The sequence below is a fragment of the Sapajus apella genome, unplaced genomic scaffold (genome assembly GCF_009761245.1).
Source record: "Sapajus apella isolate SASKATOON/1434 unplaced genomic scaffold, GSC_monkey_1.0 scaffold7, whole genome shotgun sequence".
In the NCBI taxonomy this organism is placed as follows: domain Eukaryota; kingdom Metazoa; phylum Chordata; class Mammalia; order Primates; family Cebidae; genus Sapajus; species Sapajus apella.
This window is the reverse complement of record NW_022436947.1, coordinates 33611472-33635532: the sequence shown is the minus strand read 5'-3', so window position 1 is coordinate 33635532 and position 24061 is coordinate 33611472. Positions and strand designations below refer to the sequence as shown.

Sequence of the window (24061 nt, the reverse complement as noted above, 5' to 3'; positions counted from 1 at the left end):
GTGGATCACAAGGTCAAGAGATTGAGACCATCCTGGTCAACATGGTGAAACCCTGTCTCTACTAAAACTACAAAAAATTAGCTGGGCATGGTGGCACGTGCCTGTAATCCCAGCTACTCAGGAGGCTGAGGCAGGAGAATTGCCTGAATCCAGGAGGTGGAGGTTGCCGTGAGCCGAGATTGCGCCATTGCACTCCAGCCTAGGTAACATGAGTGAAACTCCATCTCAAAAAAAAAAAAAAAAAAAAGAAGAATAGATAACACAAATAGCCTTTTGTCTATTAAATGAATTAATGTGTAGTTATAAGCCTTTCTGCAGAGAAAACTACAGGCCCAGATGGCTTCATTGGTGATTTCTACTAAACACTTGAGGAAAAAAATAATACAAATTCTACACAAACTCTTGTAGGAAACAAAAGAGGATGAAACATTCAAACTCATTGAGTGAGGCCAGTATTAAATTGCTACCAAAACCACATAAAGACATAGAAAATTTTATAACAATATTCTTTATGAATATAGATGTAAATAAACATGCTTAACAAAAATTAAGTGAATCAGTATCCAGGAATACATAAAAGGATACATTAAGTATCCAGGAATACATAAAAAGGGTAATACGTCATGACTAAGGTTTGTTTGATATTTGGAAATAAATTACTATAGTATACTTCATTAGCAGAATAAAAGAGCCATATGATTATTTCAATAGACATAGAAAAAGTTGTTTAATGAAACTCAACATTATTTATAATAAATAAACAGAAAACTAAGATAGAAGGGAACTTGTTTAGTCTGACAAAGGTCATCTATTAAAAGCCTACAGCTAACATTATTACATCATTAACCTATACTTAATACTATACTTAAAATGGTAAAATAACGAATGCTTTCCTCCAAGTCAGAAACAAGTGAATGAGGTCCATTCTCACCAGTTCTATTCAACATTGTACAACAGATCCTGGACAGTGAAATAAGGCATGGAAAAACAGGTATAAAGATCAGAAGGTAAAAATCTCTACTTGCATAAGATATGGTGGTTTACATAGAAAACTTTATTGCTGGGTAAGGTTTCCCACTTAGGGAAAATATGAAATAGGAAGAGAAGAGAGCATCTTGGGGAATGCCTTCATTTCAAGGATGGGTAGAAACTAACAACTAACAAGGAAACTGAGAAAGGAGATTAGATTGTATTTCATATGCTCTTTACAAAGCAAGGAAATATGTTATACATTTAAAATAGTTAAAAATATGTTATACATTTAAAATAGTTACCTAAAATAGTTAAAATTACAAAAATATTGGAGCCTCAGCAATCTGGAATATTCCTTTATATAGAGCATCAAACCCACACAAAAAGGGAGAAAGAAGCCTTGCCATATATAAATTTGGCAATGTAATCACTATCTTCACAAGTCAAATCTCAGTAAAAAATGGATCAGATTTACTGGGCCAAGGGGTTTAAATGATACTTATAGCTATGGTGGTTATAATGAAATAACTCTAAATGTATACTCAATATTAATTATGCCATTCGTGACATATTAGATAATGCTTAGAATATGTGATGACGGAGACTGCATGTTCTGCTCTCCACCCCACCCCTGCTCTGCTCCCTCTCCAACTTCACTCCTGCTTCTTTGCTGTCACTCACTCTGCTCAAGCCACTCTGGCCTCCTGGCTGTTCTGTGAATATTACAAGGTTGTCCAATTCAGGTCTCTATTCCTGGAACACTTGCCCCAGATGGCTGTTTGGCTCACCCTTCAGTTCCTTCAGATTTTTGTTAAAATGTCTCTTGATTAGAGAGGCCTATATAAAATAGCACTTTCCTTTCATTCCCCATTCTCTATCCTTTACTGTGCTCTATTTTTCATCATAGCACTTGTCGCCACTGGGCTCCTCACTACAGTAAAAGCTCCACATGGGAAAGGACTTTATTTGTGACTTTCACTGTGTATCACTAATACCTGGCATATGGTAATAAATATTTTTGAATAAATGAAAAAATAATACATAATGATGAACCTCAAGCCTACAATAACATTTAATTTTGGATAAAATCTCAGCAAGGTAGAGAAGAAAGGACTGTTAAATGTCTATATATTTTTCAGTAAGTTAAAAAGTATGTTTAATATCTTCTCTATCAAATAAAATTAAATAGATTTTTTGGGCTGCAAGCATTTGTATATCATAACTGTCTACCTTGAATTCAAAGTAATTTAATAAATTTCTTACAATTTTATGAAATTCAACATTCTTTTTTATCCTAAGTCTGAGGGTTTTGTTTACTTTTTACTTAATAAGTCATAACGGTTTTTTATAAGACTTAAATAGCAAAGTCAAAACTTTCACTGAGTGTATTAACATGAGCAATTAAGTCTCTAACTGATGAGGCCACCGCAGGAGGGCCTTGTACTTATTGTCAGTCTTCTCTTATCCAGTTCTTAAAGGCAAAATCTGCATGCCTTAGCAAAGTGCAGCACCCAGCTCCACGGGGTACCGGTCCTGGTAAGCAAACCTCAGTGACGGCTGCAGCCCAAGATTAGGGCAATTTTCCCTGCACTGACTCCAACTCCCTGCCCAAGTGACTAATATTGAAATAATAATTTTTGTCTGTTAAAAACCAAGATTCAAAGAAACTACCCTAGACTGAAATATAGTCTCTGAGTAATTTCTACTTTTAACTCTCCAAGTGATTTCTATCATCAAGCAAAGTGAAGGCATTCTTCTGTCTTAATCTAGAGAATGGACTTTGTGAAACTATGAGTTGTGTCTGATCATTAGAGGTCAAAAAAATCAATTCAGTGGGTCACTATCATGTTTTAAAAAGTAATAGTTTAGCAAAGAAAATATTAGAATGAGTACACAAAATAAGGATAAGTATTATTTTATGAAACTGCTCTACCAACTATAGATAAATGTGTACAGATGTACACTTCATGCAATTACAAATCTATGTATATATTTGTAAATGCTTATGTATTATGTATGAGGGCACAAAGTAAAATGTACTTATTTTGGGTAGTGATAGAAAAAATGTTTGATAGTTACTGCTATAAGAAAAAAACGTGGAATTACAGAATAGAAGACTATACATTACTTGTCTGGAATCAAGAATGTTAAGACTTTAAGGTTTGTCATATTGACCTGATTTTATGATCATCAATATGTATGCCAACCTTACTAAAAACGATTATTTTATTATGGCAAAATATTTTAAAGCATAAGGGGAGAAAAAGGGATACAGAGAACATCCAAGTGTACTTTTAATACATTGGGGGAAAATAGTGTCTCCTTATCTTACCCTCAATGAATCAAATACATTCATATATGAATTTAGTGTCCTTACATTTTGGTGCCTGTTAAATCCTCATTCCCTGTAAATTCTAAAGCATCTGACTTTAAAAGCTCCCTCCCTCTTTAGGATTTGTGACACAGTGTTCTAATTTTCTTCCTTCTTCTGATTGTTTTCTGTTTTCTCTAAGTATGTGTTTATCCTTAATGTTGCCTTGCAGACTTTGATCTCACTTTTTAAAACTCTCCCTTAGAGACCTAAATCCAATCTAATCGTTGAAATTTATTACTTTTGTGTAGGTTTATTGTATCATTTTACAGATGCAGAAACTAAGGCAAGAGAGAGCTTATTCACTTGTTTGAGGTCACACAGCTAGATGAATAGCTGAGATGGGTTACAGGTAGTTTGGCTCCTGAGTCTATGCTGTATGGCCTTACTTACTCACCAAGTACTAAATAAATATTTAGCAAATAAAGGAATGATGGTGGCAAGCTGTAGTAGACTTAACGCTTTAGAGTTAACAAGGTCTGCATTTATCAGCAATAGGACCTTGAACAAGGTATTATTTCTAAGATGTATAAAAATGGTAATACAAATACATAACTTGAAGGGTTGCGGTAATATTTCAAAATGTGCCTCTCTAGTACTGTTGTAAAAATGAATAATCTGCTTGTTTTTTAAAGAGATACTGTCAACTACATATGGCTCTGAATCTCATACCATTATCTGTAATAAAATTTCCTAAATAATAGAAAAGGGGTACACTTATGTTCATATATAAAAAATAAAAATATATTCTGGTTTTATGCCACGTTTAAAGTACGGTTTCTCAACCTTGGCATTACTGACATTTTGGACTAGAAAACTCTTTTATGAGAGAGGGGTGGGCATTGTCCTATGTAGTCCAAGATGTTCAGCAACATCCTTGGCCTCTACTCCCTAGATGCCAGTAGCATCTCCACCTTGTCATGCCAATCCAGAACGTCTCCAGATACTGTCAGATGTCACCTAGAGGATTGATTCTGGTGGAGAACCATTGCTTTACTGGGATAATGCTGAGTTGTACTGCCATTAGATAAACACATGTAAGACTCTTGCTTCTATGTACACAATTATCATAAGTAGAACACAATCTGTAGACACCAAAATGGTCTATTTTTAAATTATAGAAAATATAAACACATTTGGTATCTATTCTCTTTATGATAATTATCAACGTGCTACTTTTGTATATATAGAGGATTCTGAAGTATTTAGAAAGTGTGACATCACCCACTCAGTTAAACAAATAATCCTAAAACCGCTCTGATCTACAGAGTCAAAAATTAAATTAAATTATTTTACCTTTAGAGCTGAAATTATAGTTTGCTCAGCTGCCGGTGGGAATGAACTCTGACTGGAAACGACCTAGAACAAGGTTTTGATCTGGTTATAGTTTTGCTTAAGTCTGTTTCTACAAATACTAATTTTGATTATAGCATATAATGCTGTTTCCACATACTATATATACAGTATTATCACTGTTTATCATAATATTTTATACATGATTTTAAAAATCAGGATTAAGATAGGTTGAAAAATAATTTTGTGTATACATCAAATACATACTTCAAATAACATTAATACTACTACGAGCTATGTTTCCTTTATTCATTTTACATAGGTTTTAATTACGAAGTTTTAACTTGAAAAGGTCAGAATAAAGCCATATTTACTCATTTCTTAAAAAAAAAATAACTTGTCTTTAGGCTGACTCTAATTTCCAACAAGTCTTTAAAATAAAAATGTCAGCATTTCAATTTTTATAAATCAATACAAACATCATGCAAATTTTGAAAATATCAATAAAGACATTTAAAGCAGGCTAGATAGAACACAATCTTTCTTTGCTTGTGGTGCTTTGGAGTAATGATTAAAGAGAATGGGAAATATATCATTTAGTGTTTTTTAATAATTTTTACCTTTCTGAGATGTACCCGTTAATAACTCTTTAACATATATTTTGTTTACTGTGTAAAACACACATTTTTAGAAACCCCTAATTGATAAAATGACTTGTTAAAATCTTTAAATAAATGAGTAATAGTCACTTAAAATTATTCCAAAACACAATCTAGTATATTAAAGTTTATATGAGAAGTCAAGTTTTCAAGAACATTATTTTAACCATTAGCTTCCTTCAGGTCTTCTAAATTACTATCTTCCCACTTATAAAATATTTTTAAAATGACCTATAGAGAATAATTAAGCACAATTTACTCAAAAGTCACAGATGGACTTAAGAGTATTGCTTTCTTAGTAATTAACAATACAGTTCACCTTGGACGTAATATATTGAGGCCAACAAGTTAGAGTTCAGTCATTTCTTTTAAATGCTTAGTAGAAAAAGAGCAAAAGAATACACATTGTCTATTTGCAAGTAGTCATCAGTGATTATGTCATAAAAATTCAGTTTTCAATACAGCTTCTCCCCACCTTTTTAATGCAAAGATATTAATAGAACATTCTTGACATGTTGGAGGACTTCAGGGTCTTATTCTGTCATTAGCTTTGCTATAATTTACTACCATCTACACTATATCAAACACTATATGCGTGTTTCAAAAAGTATGAAAATGTATGTTTGCCTTCCAATAATTTGTTCACTAAACTTAACTAACTTGAGGATCTACAGTTCATGTGTTTTAAACTGAATGTACAGACTAAAAGTCACACAAACAATGAAGGTCAAAATCAAAGACTGTTTAAAAAGAGTTAACTCCTTAGTTTATTTCATAGTAATCACATTTTCATTGTATTCTTTTCCAAAGTACTAAATACTAATTTGTAAACTGTTCAAATTTGAGACAAGAATTTAAAATTAAGTTAAAAAAAAACTTAATAAAAATAAAGGTTACCTTTGTTACTGACTGGTGCAATTTATACAGTGAATTCACTACTGCCACATTTCTTCTCTGTCCTTCAGTAAGAGGCCCAATCACCTGACTTGCATCTCCTTGTGTGGAGAGCTGTCAGAATTCAACACAAAAGAAACATGTCAAAAAGGTAATTCACACACACACACACACACACACACACACAATTTCTCTAACAGGGGAGAAGTTCATGCCCCTCTGACAAAGAGAATGTTAACTGGAATATTCAGGTCAAGTCAAAGCTTTGGACTTGAGGTAAAGCCAGCAATCTGTGTAGAGAAAACGCCATGGATGTGGAAGCGCAATTGGTCTTGCACAGGAAGAACATCTCTGTTAATACTTCAAAGCTGAGGGACCCTTGAGGCAGGTATGACCCAAATGCCCCATGTGTGCTGTTATTTTGATATAGTAACATAGTAATCCTAAGGAATACCTTCTGGCAACTGCCAACTGGCCTTCTTTCTATTCAAACACTCAGAAATAAGCCCGCAAAAAAAGGAAGGAGGAAAAGAGAGAACTGACAGAGGGGAAGGAGGGGGAAAGGTGATGGTTAGAGAGAGAAATAAAAATAAACCTAAATCCCATGTATATTTGACAGCCATCCTAATACTCCAATGAAATGAATGGTGCAAACAGGGTATTACTCTGATTTTTTATAGATTAAAAAAAAAGCCCAAAATTATACTGTGGATAGCAGATCAATAGAAGTGGTGTTAAAAACTTTCTACACCTGATCTTTAATTTACTTCTAAATGTATGTGTTTTTGGGAAAGGGACATAGAATGCTTTATTGAGTTAATCTCTAACTGTCATGGTTCAAATTTAAGAAAAAAATACACATATATCAATCATTCTCATATTGATCAGATTTTAATCCAATCCTCTGTAACAATTATTATTTAAAGGTAAATTAAACTTCATCAGAACATGGAAAGCATGATGTAACTCATTCTACTACTGAGGATATACATCTCAAACATAAGTTGGCCTTTTAGGAGAACTGAAACTAAGAGCAACTTTCTATTATTGTAGTAAGCCAAATACAATATGAGAAAAATGCTACTCTTTTCTTTCTACTTTCCTTTAATATATATTTTTTCAAAATTGAATTCAATTTTTACTTGTCATTTTATTACATATAATAAAATATAATTTTTAAAATTAGAAATTGCAATTTAAACAAAGGGAATAATGCTTGCTAAAGTTGCAATATGATGGGGGTTATTAAGTCAACAGAAGACTTTCTGACACCAGGTTAAACAACTCCAATTTATTTTGACTTTCTTCATGGACATAGATAATCACAAACTTGCAATCAAGCTGTGTTCTAAGGTGTTGACCTGGAAAGATACATATTTTCCTGTAGAAACCATGTTAAAAAAATAGCACTTAGGCACTCAGGAGACCCCACAAAATTCAATTTAATCAATAATGTGTTGAACTAATACTAATAGAAGCTCTGAGCTACCAAGAGAAAGCAAATGATAGGCTCTGTGCTAAGCTGAGGATGGGGAAAGGCTCCTGAATAAGGCACTCTGGAAGTGTAAGTGGCAATGTTGAGTGGCATCAGTGGGTATGACAGACATGGGGCGGGGTAGGGGTCAGATGCTAAACATACATCTGACTATAATGGGCATTTAAAAGTTATGAACTCTAGCTGCACAATTTTAAAAAATCCAATTACTTCTCCTGAGATTCTCTCCAATCAATTTTGAAGAACAAAGAAATGGGAAAGGGAAATAATTTTTATGCTATTTTATTTCAATTTGTTTTGTGTGTATTTAATGAGGAGATATGCTTGCTGCTAGAAAAGGGTGGAGATCTTTTATTATTGAGGACTGATCATATTTTGGGGGTTTAAAAGTATAGACAGGTCCACTTCACACCCACTGGGATGCTATAATCAGGAAGATAAGTAATAACAAATGCTGGCCAGGATGTAGAGAAACAACCCTCATACACTGCTGGTGGGAATATAAAATTGGAGGAGCTGCTTGGAAACAATCTGGTCTTTCCTCAAAGGTAAATACACAGTGACCATGTGACACAGCCAATTCAACTCCTACTGATATGTATAAGAGAACTAAAAACATATGTTCACATAAAAACCTGTACACAAATGTTCATAGCAACATTTATTTATAATAAGAAAATAGAAACAACCCAATGTCAACCAACTGACAAATAAAATGTAGAATATCCATGCAATGGAACATTACTTACCACACAAAAGAATAAAGCTCTGATACATGCTACAACATAGGTGAATTCTGAAAACATTATTCTACGTGAAAAAAACCAGCCACAAAAGCGACATATTAAATGGTTACATTTATATGAAATATCCAGAGTAGGCAAATTCATACAGACAAAAGTAGATTGGAAACTGCAGTGGAGTAGTGAAGTGTATCAGGAGTGAGTGCTAACCGGAATGAGGTTTCTTATTGGGGTGATAAAATGTTTTAAAATTGACTGTGAATATACTAAAAACCACTGACTTGTATACTTTATTAAAATGTACAAGTTATATGACATGTGAATTATATCTTAATATGTATCTTAATAAAACTGTTTTTTAAAAAAGCACAGAAAGAATCCCAGACTTCTAAGGTTTTCAACTGATGCCCTGATAACCTTGTGAAAATGACGGTTAAGACAGGATGACTTAAATTCAAACGATCTATAAAGTTACATGAAAAGAATATAATAGTTTTGGTTATAAAACATCATTGAACTAAAAATGAAAGGTCATCATGCCAAAAACAAAGAACAAAATAAAAATATCAAAGTGAAAATGTAAGTTTCCAAAAGCTTAGAGATGTAAATAATCTGCCTCTTATCCTGATTTTACCACACAGAATATAATCAGTCCAAGTTCAACACTTAACTAAGTGGATGACCTTGTGTCTCTCCAACACCACTCTTGTCATAGTTTCATTTTTTTTTTAAATACACTCTTCCCTCAGTATACATGGAGGGAAGAGTGGTTCCAGGACTACAACGCCCATCCCTCACCTAAATCTATGCATACTCATGTCCCACAGTGGGCCCTGAGGAACCTGCGTTATAGGAAAAGTTGGTTCTATATATATATACAGGTTTTCTATCCTGTGAATAGGGTATTTTTGATCTGTCTCTGATTGAAAAAAAAATCTGTGTACAAGTGTACCCATGCAACTGTAATCTCAAATTTAGAGAAAGTTGCAAAAATAAAAAGAGTACAATGAATACTGTATATTCTCTATCTGGATTTACCAATTGTTTCATTTTATCCGGTGTGCTTTATCATTTGTATTCTCTCTCCTTCTGTCACATACGGGAATGCGCATAATTTGTTTTCTGAATTATACGCATATTACGGCCCTTTACCCCTAAATATTTGTATATTTCCTAATAAGGTTACTGTCTTACAAAATTACAGTTATGTTATCAACTTCATAGATTTACAGTGTTGCAATACTTTTATCCGAAAACAGCCATGTCTCCAAACAGTTCTAGTTCCCTTTAGTGGAAAATAGAATTAGAGACCAACATTTGGGTTTTCTTAATAGAATTAGAGACCAACATTTTGGTTTCTCATTGCTGTTGACCCCTGCAATAAGTTTTGATTAAATCAATATTCAAATAAATGATCCTTCCAATACAATGGACTCTCAGTTCCTTGTCCTCTGCTCCTTCAGTGAGTGATCTTTTTCTTTATTCCAACTCATTTATCTTCTTGCATAGTTACACTCTCTAATCTTGCCATTGTAATGACTGAACTCCCTCTCCAATCTGATTTCAAGTATACTCTCAGCTGCCATTTCAAATCTTTCCCTTTGATTTTTCTTTTTTTAATTTTGAGAGTACACAGTAGGTATATATATTTATGTTTCTCTTTCTTTTTTCTTTAAGATAGACTCTCTCTGACACTCAAACTGGAGGACAGTGGCATGATCTCGGCTCACAGCAACCTTCACCCTACTGGGTTCAAGTGATTCTCATGCCTCAGCCTCCTGAGTAACTGGGATTAAAGGCACGTACCACCATGCCTGGCTAATTTTTGTATTTTTAGTAGAGATGAGTTTTTGCCATGTTAGCTAGGTTGGTCTCGAACTCCTGGCCTCAAGCGATCTGCCTGCCTGAGACTCCCAACATGCTGGGATTACAGGCATGAGCCATCACACTGACTGTCCCTTTGATTCTAATTCCAATAATTCAGTAACCTCTTAAGACCTCCCAAATGTACCACCTGCTCATTCTATCTCACAGGTGTCCTTGACACCCATTTCTTCTTTCCTTTCTGATTAGATTATGTGATTCATAATCAATTTCAGCAGTGAGTGACATCTTTTCAGCAGTGAGTGGTATCCTAAGAGAAGATGGGATCCAGTGCACTTGTTGAGATACTCCTTTAAAATGGTCCCTGGAGAGTTAGTTTTCAGAGAGTCAGGAGGGCAAGGTATTAAGGATACATATATTAACGGTCACTTAGGAAAACCCTAGTCCTGGGTGAAGCCAAGTCAATGCTTGAATGTGAGAAGCTGAATGAGCTTCTCACTGGTTGGAATTTAAATCTATGATCACCAAACCAAGGTGGGTTGTTGGTGTTGCCTGTCAATACCGTTAAGTATCCCATTCATGTTCCTAAGCCCCTAGAAGACTGTTCCTCACCTTCTCATTTCTCTACTCTCCAACACCTCCTCTTTTCCTCCTCATACTCAGCTGATGACTTTGCTATATACTTCCCTGAAAAAATAGAAGCAATCAGAAAACTCCTGTTCCCAGAATGTCTGCTGTCCCTACCACTTGCTAGCCGAGTGACTTGTAGCTTCAATTTCATCTGTAACATGGAACTAATAATACAGTTTATACCAAGGTATGGTATGTAAACGGTAAAAAGCCTTAAAAATGATAATACCATATATTTCTATCTCCAGACAATTCTATGTCTTATTCGTATTTTCTTTTCACTTATTCGTTGCTTGGTTCCTTCCTCCAACCTCTAGTCTAACTCAGAGCTGGCTAGGGACCAACGGAACAGATTAGCATTTAGGAATGAGAACCAAATGCCAGTGAAGCTGCCTGGAGTTACAGAGGAGGTTTTGCTCCATTTGGGTTGTGGTAACAAAGCATCTTGCACAAAGTAGGCACTCCAACTACTACATAATCCTCTACCCATCTTGAGCCAGCTTAACCTTTATTATCCCAAGCTATTTCCTGGAAACTCCTTAAAATTGACTTATCACTAATTCATGTGTATGTTCAGCAAGGCATCTCAAAGTAGATGATGTAATTACATAAGGTTGTTTTTTCAAAGCCTGTCTTATTTGAGATGAATAAAATTGTACCAAGGTGCAAAAATACAGCTTTGGCTGTAAAGCACTGTGAACGAGGGAACTAGAAAATTAGGAGCAATAAGAGATTCAACATTGTAAAATAGGAGCAATGTACATACTGGTTCATCATGTTACACTATTCCAATACAATCTAGAAAGATTTTAGAAACCAAAAGAGTTGCATTTGAATTTCTTTTTAAAAATCACACACACACACACACACACACACACACACACACACACTCAGGGAATGAGAGGGAATCCAAACGCTAAACAAATACTTAAATAAAAATTAAAATAATTCTTATGTGCAAATGACAAGATACACTATTCCTTTTTAAATTTAATTATCTGAACAAAATATTCTTCAGAAATTCTAATTCTGTACATCTGCTCATTAGGAACAGCATGTGAATTCCATGTGTGAGAAACAACTGATGAGACTGAATTCCTGCAACAATAAACTACCTAGTTATAATAACATGAAAAATGTTTTATCTGCAGATGAAATGACCAAGATCTCCCTAATCATCATGTGTGAGGACTAAAAGTAAAAGAAATAAAACTGACAATACAAGGGATGAGTTGGATGACAACTTTAAGTTTCTATTCAGAAATCTAACAATTATTTCTGGGGAGTTATAAAGTTGATGAGTCAGAAAAATGTCTAAAAAGAACAAAATAAGAAAATATATTATAGATTACTTATAAACTACAAAAGGGTAAGTAAGTTACTTTCCAGATAATAGGGAAACACTTCCAGTGGTCTATTTATGCCCACTCCCATGAGTATAGAAGATATTAATAATCAGTTGTGGCCCTGTTATGGTCTCTCTCAACATGGCACTCCAGGCAGTGACTACAAATCTCTAACACTTGACCCAGGGCATAAAATCTATTAGTAATTCCTGATCTACACATATTACTTTTTTAGACATACAGTTCAGTGATCCTCTAGGTCAAGAGATACCAAGGAGCAGTATATTCCAAGAGTCTCAAAATTGCCATATCCTTACATATGTAAGAAAATACTGTAAGAGCCGGGCGCGCTGGCTCACGCCTGTAATCCCAGCACTTTGGGAGGCCGAGGCGGGTGGATCACGAGGTCAAGAGATCGAGACCATCCTGGTCAACATGGTGAAACCCCGTCTCTACTAAAAATACAAAAAATCAGCTGGGCATGGTGGCGCGTGCCTGTAATCCCAGCTACTCAGGAGGCTGAGGCAGGAGAATTGCCCGAACCCAGGAGGCGGAGGTTGCGGTGAGCCGAGATCGCGCCATTGCACTCCAGCCTGGGTAACAAGAGCGAATCTCCGTCTCAAAAAAAAAAAAAGCTGGGAGAAAAAAAAAAAAAACTGTAAAAAAAAATACTTTTAAAAAAAAAAAAAAAAAAAAAATCCAGACAAGGAAGCCAGGGACAGTGGCTCACACCTGTAATCCCAGCACTTTGGGAGGGTGAGGCAGGAGGGTGACTTGAGCCGAGGAGTTTGAGATCAGCCTGGGCAATATGGCAAAACCCCATCTCCACAAAAAATACAAAAATTAGCCTGGCGTGATGGTGTGTGCCTGTAGGTCCCAGCTACTCTCGAAGCTAACGTGTGAGGATGGTGTAAGTCTGGTAGGGGAGGCTGCAGTGAGGGACTTCTCTTCCCAGTTCAGCAAGGGGCGTGTTTTCAAAGGCAGGAGTTTCCTGACTCCACGCCTCCATCCAGGCACCAGAGGGGTTTCAAATGTAAAGTTCTTTCTCTGATGCTCCCTAGCACGGGCCACGGGCCACGTAGGGAAAGCCAAGTGACGCTTCTTTATCCAAATATTCCCCCGAAAGCTCAGGGTGCAGGGGGTTCTGTAACTCAGGGCTGTGGACCAAGTAGCCAATCCAGTATCAGAGTCAAAGATCAATCACTCCAGACAACATTTGAAAGAACTCCTTTCATTGAACGAAAACATTAATGGGGGAGGGAGTAACTCAAGGGTTAAAACTTCAGCTGCTCCTTACCTGAAGGGACTGCCTGCTCTGGAATCCCCTCACACAGCACCGTGGGCTCACACGCTCTCTCGCTCTCTCTCAGTCTAATAAATTGCTCTTCTGCAAAACTCTTTGGGTCCATGATATTTATTTGAACGGTAAGCTCACCACACCTCCTGGGCCCCTCTCCCCATTCTTTGGGGTAAGAGGCCAGGAAGCCCTTCTGAACTGGGAGCTGAGTGGGCTCCCCCTGGTTACAGCAGTGACTCAAGATCATTCCACTGCACTCCGGCCTGGATGACAGAGCCAGATCCTGCCTCAAAACAACAAAAACCAAAAACTAACCCCAGAAAATGTATCATAAGAAAATAATAAAGAAAGGTTTATGCACAAAGATTTATCAAACTGAGAAATCGGAAAATCCTACATGTTGAAAAATAAGGGAATGGTTGGGTCTATCAGGCAACTGACATAATGGAACAAACAATGGAAGTTACTAATGTTACACTGTTAACTGTAAAAAAAGAAAGCAGATATGTCTATATAGCCATTTGCTTTCACAAAAAGACTGGAAAAAAATAAAGCAAAAACATAAAGAAATAGTGTGAAGCATTACATAAAGAGGAAGGTTAGTAAAATACTATTAAAGGGTACTGGAATTCCATAAAGTATCTGAAAGGTTTACTTGTAGAATATACTTAGAAATTGCTACACAATGTAATTTCACACATTATAAACATTAAGAGGATATAATCTCCATCTCTCAAAGATTTACAACAATATGAGAAAATAAACTGCTTTGGTTGTTTTCCTGTCCAAAGAAAGGATTTGGGGAAAGATAATCTCATCAAGGTACTTTTTAATCTACTCATCTGTGACACAGACAAAAATAATTTTTATTTTATTTTTTGAGACAGGGTCTCCCTCCGTCACACAGGCTGAAGTACAGTGGCATGATCATGATTCACTGCAGTCTCAACCTCCTGGGATCAAGTGATTCTCCCATATCAGCTTCCAGAGTAGCTGGGAACACAGGCATGTACCATCATGCCCAGCTAATTTTAAAATTTTCCGTAGAGACAGGGTCCACTATGTGCCCTCACTAGTCTCAAACTCTTGAGCTTAAGAAGTCATCTTTGGGATCTTCCAAAGATTGCAGGTGTGAGGCGCTGCACCCAGCCTTAATTTTTATTCATGTTTATTTTTCAAATGCTTTAATCATAGATTACCTGGTTCAGATTGATAATCGCAGATTACCTGGTTCAGATTTTAATCATAATTCATAAGAGTTCTGATTAAATATCACTTAGTTTATCATAACATGGCAATTATCCTATAAAAATATAAAATTATATGTTTAAATACGTATGTGCTCACAATTATCAAAGATCCTTCACGCTAAATATAGTTTGTATAGGCTGGGCACGTGGCTCAGGCCTGTAATCCCAGCACTTTAGGAGGCCAAAGTGGGAGTACAGCCTGAGCTCAGGAGTTTGGGACCAACCTGGGCAATATAGTGAAACTTTGTCTCTACAAAAAATGAAAAAATTAGCTGGGCAGAGTGGTGCTTGCCTATAGTCCCAGGTCCTCAGGAGGCTGAGGCAGGAGGATTTCTTCAGCCCAGGAGGTCAAGGCTGCAGTAAACTGTGACTATACCACTGCACTCCAGCCAGGGTGACAGAGAGACCCTGTCTCCCAAAAAAATGAAAAAAAAATATGTATGTGTGTGATGTGTGTGTGTATATAGGGGGAGAGAGTGAGTCTGTAATACATTAGAAATATTTTATGTGATATCCAGGTTTAGGATATGTTTCTGAAAATGTATAAAAAAGGACAAATCTGTAGGTTTACATAGCAATTTGCATTTTCCCAGCACATTAATCTAACTAAACTTTGATGATATATAAAACTAATTTCTTGGGTGCCAAAACTATCAGAAAATATTTTCAAGAAAATATTCCCAAAGTGTATGTCACACTTTTCTGGTTTCATAATTAAGGTACACAGAACATGTACCTGAAGAAGGCAAGTTCTACTTAGGTTAACCATTGTAAATGTTCACTAGTGTTTGAGCAGTATTTTTAGGCTGTACGTCTCTTCTCTGCTTTTACTGACTTTATCCAAGCTTAGCAGGGTATTCCCCTGCATTCACCTTCATTCATTAAATAAACTTAGATTACTAACTCTTTTGATGTTTGGTGTTTCCTATTCTTCAAATTTTGGTGATTTTACGAGTCCTTCCCTTATTCCTAAGGTGTAAGCCTTCTCTTTTTTGTTATCTTTTTGATATTCTTCCCTCATCTTGGTCTAATTTGCTTTGAAGTGGGAAGCCACAGGACTAACCATGTTAAAGCTGGGAGACTTTCCTATGAGTTATGTGTGTGTGCTTTAGTATATGGACATTGTAACATCAATTCTAGCAGTTCAGAGAATGATTTCATTGCCTTCTTGGTTCTTAATTATATCCCAGACTGTTAAATTTATCAAATGTTTGACAACTTAATTTTAAAAAGAGGTTTTTTACTAGCTATTTACAAAACAAAGAAAGGTATAATTCAACCATAGAACAGATTTAATAGTAATGTTGTATCTTGACATCAGGCTAAATCTTCACACAAATCTGTTATTAAAAAGATGATAGCTTGAGATGTGATCCAGTTTGAACAGTTAATATAAAACTAAAAAGTGGGAAACAAAATCAAGCCTTGTTTATGCATGAGAGCTAAGCATGAACAACACACAGGAATAAAATACAGCTTTGTAATTCAAAGCTCTGTTGCTGAGACACCACCAAGTCCTACTACACAAAGCCCCTTTCTCAACCTAACTTTCTCATTAGCCTCCTCTACATTTCCTATGCTTCTATCAAAATCTCCACCTGGAAATACAGGGGATAAAAAAAGCAAACACAATTTGCTAAGAATGAATCATTTAATTAAGTTTATTATCCTTCCTAAGAGCTTTTATTTTTCCGGAAAGGGTCTTAAGCTTTTGAACAGCAGATAGAATTTCTACCTACCCATGACCTAAACACTGGCCTTGTTAATTAATTTTAGTGTTGTAAGTCTGCATATTTAAAATTCTTTGAAAAAGAAAGAACTGTTCAGTTTCAGGTATGCTGAGGTTTTCCCATTTTCCAATAAGGAATACTGTAAGTAATTTATTAGCAATTTAAAAAATCCTTCATATTTACATGAAATGTAGAGAATAAGGCCTCTTTGATTTATAGTAATCTGATTATAGTACAAAATAAGCTTCAAACTACAGCATTTCAAAAAATAATAAAAGTTTATTACTCTTAGGGATACAAAATAACTAAAATCCCAGCATACTAGTATTAAGGCTTAATTAATCAACACAATTAAAAAAAATAATTAGTGTAGAAGCCAGGCATGGTGGCTCACACCAGTAATCCCAGCACTTTGGGAGGTTGAGGTGGGAGAATCGCTTGAGGCCAGGAGTTGGGCAACAGCCTGCACAATATAGTGAGCTCCCCACATCTATTTTTAAAAAATAATTTAAAAAATGTAATTAAATCTATAATCTTATATGCATTATTACTTTTCATAGTAAGAAATTCTTTTTTTTTTTCTTGAGACAAAGTTTCACTCTTGTTGCCCAGGCTGGAGTCTGGAGTGCAATGGTGCAATCTCAGCTCACCACAACCTCTGCCTCCCAGATTCAAGCGATTCTCCTGCCTCAGCCTCTCCAGTAGCTGAGATTACAGGAATGCGTCACTACACCCAGCTAATTTTGTATTTTTAGTAGAGATGGGGTTTCTCCGTGTTGGTCAGGCTAGTCTCAAACTCCAGACCTCAGGTGATCCACCAGCCTTGGCCTCCCAAAGTGCTAGGATGACAGACTGAGTCACCGTGCCTGGCCTGAGAAATCCTTTATATATAGTCCAACAATAATCTTCAGTTCGACTGAAGTCCTAATAATAAAAAGTATATTACTGAACTCCAAGTTAATTAGGCTCTTTCTGTATATTGGTTTTAATATTAATGTTTATAATGTCAAAACAGGAAAAAAAGTTAATTACCTGAGAAAGCAAGAATTCATTTTGTAAAACATGGCACTATTATTTTTGTCATTCTATGATTGTGTTTGCCATAAATGCCTATTTGAGAAAATGTCTCAAGAGAAGTAGTTTTAAAGGATATACTTCCAATGTGGCTCAACTGACCCTCTTCACCATCACAGTCTTTCGTTTTGGTAGTGGATTTGTTTGTTTCTCTCTATAATTGTATCCGCTTTTGCTTTTAGTTTGAGGCTGTATCGTAAGGTGTATCATAATTCTTTGCCTTCCTTTATGTGACCTCCACAATCCTTAATAATGCTTTCTGACTTAACGTCTATTCTGTCTGATGTTAATATAGCTATGTCAGCATTCTTCTGATTAGTATTTGCCTGAAATATTTTTTCTCCATTCTTTTACTTTCATCCTTTATCTGTCCTTATATTTCAGGTATGTTATACAAGGCTGAATTCAGTAAATGATTCTATGCAAACTGAAAAATGTCAGTGGCCAGGTTAGTATATTTATATTTATTGTGATCAGTGATGTACTTGTTGGAATGATTTTACCATCTTACTATAAACTTTCTTTTATTTGTCATGATTTAATTTTTGTTTCTTTTACTTCTGTATATTTTTCAGCCTTTTACTTAACTGATAGTCTTCTTTTTTACCCTTTTCCATTAACCTAATTCTAAGTCATATATTCTATTTCTTTCAGTAGTCATAAATTGTTAAAATTATATTCAATTTAAGTGAATATATCCATGGCTTTAAAATCCTTCTGAACAATGACATGCATTTTAAAATGCTTTAAAATCCAACATTCCTTCCTTATTTAATACCTTAATGTGGACTTGTATTTCAGTTCCATCTTACTTCTATGTTTCATATTAGTCACTATTATTTCTTATTTTATGCTGTTAAATATTAGATTTACCTACATGTTTATCAATGTTTTGTGCTTACTATTATTTCCTGCATTCTAATCCTTCCTTTTTGCATTAGATTTCCTCCTTCTGCATTCAACCATTAAATAGTTTCCCTCTCATTCTGAGTGAAGGCCAAAGCCCTTACTAGAGCCTGCAAGAGCCGGCATGATCTAGGGTTAAGGTTACATAGTTTCAAGGATATCAGAACAGTTTCAAGGATACCAGAACACACATTGCTTCAATAGCTGCCAGACTGCTACTGCCTTTTAAGGTACTGGACTTGCCTCTTCAGTCCCATTCACTGTGATCAGTCCCTCTGAGTACTAATCAAATTATTCCTTCTTGTAAAGTCTTGCATATAGTAAAAACTGAAACAGAACTGAAAGGCATAAAATTTTTCAGAAAGTTCTGTCTCCACATCCTTAGTCCCATTCTCCACAAAGTCATATATGAACAGTTTCTTATGTGGCCTTCCAGAAATTTAAAAAAAAAAAAAAAAAAGGAAAGGTATAAAAACATTTATTTACATATCCATTTTACTTACAGATGGGACTACTAAATGTACTATTTTTACCTTATTTTTCTAGTCTAATATATCATAGAGACTTTTCTGAGTCAGCCCATACAAATCTTTATGAGACTACAAAGTATTTCTCTCACTAATTTGTAACCAAGCTCCCCAACTATCAATATTTTCTTGAAGATGTATCTTCTGTGGAGGCCTGAGAGAGAGAGTAAGGAGATCTAAACTCCTCACAGATTCCTTGTCATTATTGTTAATTTTGAAGGTTATCAGAATGCTTACAGTTAGAAATTCAATTTACTAACTTTTAAACTGGGTTGTTAGCAAAGGTAGTACTTAAATATTTTTTTTATTGTTGTTTTGAGACAGATCTCCCTCTATTACTCTGGCTGGAGTGCCATGGCCACAATCTTGGCTCACTGCAGCCTCTGCCTTCTGGGCTCAAGAAATTCTCCCACCTCAGCTTCCCAAGTATCTGGGACATGAGATATGTGCCACCTTGCCCAGTCTCATATATGTTTTGAATTATCAAAAGTGAAAATAAGAAATGTAGACCCAAGAGAAGAACACCCCCACACACACACCACACCCCTTTACTCCTTTATTTTTTCCAAACTTCCAAAATATGTATTACATTTAGTTTTGATAATGTTATTTTAGGCAGTTGGAGAAAAGTGGCTGGTAAAATTGTTTACTGTGAATTTTAATATACTGTGAATTCTAATATACTGTGACTGTATATGTGTGGGCCTGTTTCTCTTTAAGGTTCCATTTTTCTATACTTGTGCTACTAATACTTAATACTTCAGTATCTTAACTAGAACTTTTTTTTTTTTTTTTGTAGAGATGGGATCTCACTCAATGGCCCAGGCTGGTCTAAAACTCCTGACCTCAACTGATCCTCCCTCCTTAACCTCCCAAAGTGTTGGGATTTACAGACGTGAGCCACCACATCTGGCCTTTACTATAGCTTAATGAGCCTTCTTATCTAGTAGTGCAAATCGCCCTACATTGTTCATCTTCTTAAAAAAGTGTCTTGATTGCCAGGTCTAGTAGCTCATGCCTGAAATCCCAGCTACTGGGGAGGCTGAGGCAGAAGGACCCCTTGAGCCCAGGAGTTCCAGGCTACAGTGAGCAAGGATCAGGACACTGCATCTAGCCTGGGCAACAGAGCAAGGCTCTAACTCTTAAAAGAAGTGTCGTGGTTATTCCTGACACTTCTGTATTTCTGTAAAAATTTAATAGTCAATTGATCAATTTTTTAAAAAAAAGATGGAATTTTTATTAGAATTACAATTTCAGAAGAATCAACCCCCTTATAGTACTGAGTCATCCAATATATGAACAGGGTATATGCCATCATTTAATACATTATTCTTTAATTTCTCTTAATGCAACAATAGTTTTCAGCATAAAGTCTTGCCCATATTTTGTCAAATTATTCCTAGAATTTAGTAATTTCTGCTGCCACTGTAAATAGTCTATTTTCTGTTTGTAGATGGTAGATATAGTGGGTTTTCAGTTATATCTTGTATACAATGTTTTCGCTAAAATCCTAATTCTAGAGCAAGCTTTTGGCTTTAATGATGGTTCTCTATTGGTTTTTTGTTTTTAACTTGGTTGTTTTCTGCTCTCATCTTTATTATTCCTTCTTACTATGTTTTATGGGTTTAATTTGCTCCTTTTTTCCCCCTTTTAGTTCCTTAAGGTAGAAGATTAGATCCTTGATTGAGATCTTTTTTCCTTATACATTAAATAAAAGTATTCAATGATTTAAACTTTGCTCAGTTAGCTGTATCCTACAAATGCTAGTATGTTTGTTCTATTTTCATTTTTATTTAGTTCAAAATATTTTTCAAAAATATCCCTTTTTGGCCTACAGATCATTTAAATGTTTGTTGTTTAGCTTTCAAATATCTGGGGGATTTCCCAGGTATCTTTCAGTTATTTGGGGAGAAAGAATCACAGGCCTCTTTAAAATCTGTTAGAGCATTTTTTCAGAAAAATTTTGTGAAAGGAAAATAAATCTTGGCCTCTTCACCCTAAATCACTAAGCTAAAGGGAAAAGTCAAGCTGGGAACTGCTTATGGCAAACCTGCCTCTCATTCTACTCAAAGTCACCCCTCTGCTCATTGAGATAAATGTATACCTGATTGCCTCCTTTGGAGAGGCTATTCAGAAACTCCAAAGAATGCATCCATTTATCTCTTATCTACCTATGATCTGGAAGCCCCCTCCCAGCTTTGAGTGGTCCTGCCTTTCTGGACAGAACCAGTGTTCATCTTATATACGTTGATTGATGTCTCAAGACTCTCGAAAATATATAAATCCATACGGTGCTCTGACCATGTTGGGTACACGTCATCAGAGACCTCCTGAGACTGTGTCTCCGCAAGTCCTCAACCTTGACAAAATAAACTTTCTAAATTAATTGAGACCTGTCTCAGCTATATCAGGTTCACAATTTCAAATAACATTTCATAATTTCCTGGGGTCTACAGATCCCCTAAACCCATTCCCAGATTATCAATTTCTGTCTTAAGATACTGAAAATGCTAAAAAGATTTTCTAAGAGATGGAGAAAGAGGGCATTCTTAATTCCCATCACAGAGAGAATCTTTCCATGTCACCATGTTTGCTTTTAGATATGTCTCAGAAAATAAACCGGTACAACCTACTACTAGTGAGTTGAGTAAAAGCTGCTCAAAAGTATGCTACATGTTTGATAAAGTAAAGGATAATCAAAGACAATCCCTAGCTTCTAAGATGCAAACAAGTTTGCTTATACTCAAATGCAGAGTTGTGGTTTGCATCCTAATTTTCAAAAGGAAGTATTCTTCCTCTCTCTGAGTGCCTAATTATGTGTGTTGGGGAAGAGGTAGTTATAGTTGCCCCATTAATCATGCCTCCCTCTGTACCAATACTACAGGTCTTCAATTCAGAACCCAGCTGGTAGCTGATGTCACACGGGGATACTGCAGATACAGTTCCTGAGCATGTTTTGGCCTTAGTTCCATTTGCAAGGCAATCTTGCTGCTTGTCACACTAGGTTTATACCTATAGCAGCCCTGGGCAGTAAATACAGGTTTTCTTTAGATCTTATTATGGGTATGGCTGTATCTTTACTGTGATGTGTATTTGTACGTCGGTGTATGCTCGGAAAGAGGGTGTTCTGAGTAAACCACAGCCTAACCTTGGCTAAATGCTGACCATTTTCTCTCTCAGAAATATAATTTTAAATAGTGTAATTTTAAGCTTACATGAAAGAATTAAATCATAGTTCATACCTTGGAACAGGGTAGGATTAAAAGCTCTACTTGATCACTAATATGCCTCAACAGATATAAAAGCTCTATAGTGTTAGAACTTCCTAAAAATTGTGAAAAATTGTAAAAACTTATAAAAAATTATAAAAACAATTATAAAAGATTGACTATGTAACTGACTACTCCTCTCAATGAGAACCACCTGGAAAAACTAAACAACATATTTCAAAAATCTTCTTGATGGTATTGAAGTGATAACATGGCAGTAAAAAAATTATGGGGCAAGATTTAATTGCTCAATTTCTTTTCAAGCTTCTAATACTAATATTTTCTTGGTGGTTATAGAGGATTCCAATTACTCAGAGACTAAAAAAACTCCACATTCTGGAATAAAGAAAAAAAATTAATGAGAAAAATAAAGAAAAAATAGAAGGAAAATATTTCAATATTATATGCCTGTGGTGTATAACGAAAAGGGGTTTAGGACAATAAAGATTAGAAAATGTGATAAGAGATCAACACATATAATTTAAAAGTCATACAGAAAAAGGGCTTATGAATTTTATACTAATATTAACATTAACTGAAATCGTCAAGTAAATTACCATAGTAATAAATTTCTCTCTTCTTTGACAATGAGGGTGGTGTCAAATGACATAAAAATTTAACAAATACACACTATTAGGATTCAAGTAGGGAGCTTACACCTTTGGGAATAAAAATAAAAGCTCAGCCAGGTGTGGTAGAGCTGCCTGTAGTTCCAGATACCTGACAGGTTGAGGCAGGGGGATTGCTTGAGCCTAGGAGTTTGGGACTTTAGAGAACATTGATTGCAACTGTGAATACTCCCTGTGTAACAGTCTGGGAACACAGGAATATCCCATCTCTAAATACTAAAAATTAAAATTAAGAAAGTTCATGAGCTCTCTTTTTTAACTGTTGCATGCTCTCAATTTGGCTTTGTGATAGATGGCATAATTTGTTCCAATTCTTTACCTTCTTTGCTATTTAGTTTTGCACTGTGGAGGGGTTGTTTTGGTGAGTGAGACTTAGGGGAATATTTCGTCTTCTGTGCCCCTTTCTTCACCATGAGATCAAGCCAGGATAGCCTGCTGCAGGATTAGAGACATGTAGAACAGAGCAGGATTTTAATATGGTTAAGGCCAGTCTAAATTAGCAGCCAGCCAGTCTTGTGAGTAAGCCCAGCCAAGCTCAGTAAAGCCACTTAGGTAGCACCCCATATGACTTAAGAAGCATGAGCAATAAACGCTTATTATCACTCATGCCTACAGTGGTTGTCTGTTACACAGCATTCTTATGACAACAGATAACTAATACAGACTTTGACCTGCTTTAACTAGCAATTTCAATTTTTTTTCTCTTGAAAATATTATTTGTCATTGCTGTCTTCAATATGATCTACTGACTCTTAGCCCTGACAGTTTGTCTAGTATTGACTTATTGCAGCCCCCAGAAAATCAAGCTCTTACAGGTCTGAGAAGCAAGTCAGATAGCTATCTTCTTTTCTGCTGTTTTTGTAGACACAAGGTCTCAATATGTTGCCCCAGCTAGTCTTGAACTACTGGGCTTAAGCAATCCTTCTGTCTTGAACTCTCAAAGTGCCAGGATAATAGGTATATCCACTGTGCCAGGGCAGAAAGCTATCTTGAAGAAAGGATGAAGTGACCCTAAAATAGTCCAAAGTAAGAATAGAGGTAACAAAGAGTGGAAGGCTATCTAAAGGATCAAGTGGGCCAGGCGTGGTGGTTCCCTTTGTGAGGCCAAGGTGGGAGGTTGCTTGAGGCCAAAAGTTCAAGGCCATCCTGCCC

General features: G+C 35.7%; 1 protein-coding gene across 4 annotated transcripts in view; it reads right to left on the bottom strand.

Moving 5' to 3' along the window:
• COG5 (component of oligomeric golgi complex 5) overlaps positions 1-24061 on the bottom strand; it is a 367675-nt gene that overhangs the window by 51663 nt on the left and 291951 nt on the right. For 3 of the 4 annotated variants that reach the window (XM_032275697.1, XM_032275699.1, XM_032275701.1), the window contains exons 15-16: positions 6193-6303; positions 4640-4702 (exon numbers count right to left, since the gene is read on the bottom strand). The exons of the other annotated variant lie outside the window; for it this stretch is intronic. In XM_032275697.1, the coding sequence (XP_032131588.1) occupies positions 4640-4702; positions 6193-6303 (174 nt within the window). The remainder of the gene's footprint in view (positions 1-4639; positions 4703-6192; positions 6304-24061) is intronic. 4 annotated transcript variants of the gene reach the window in all.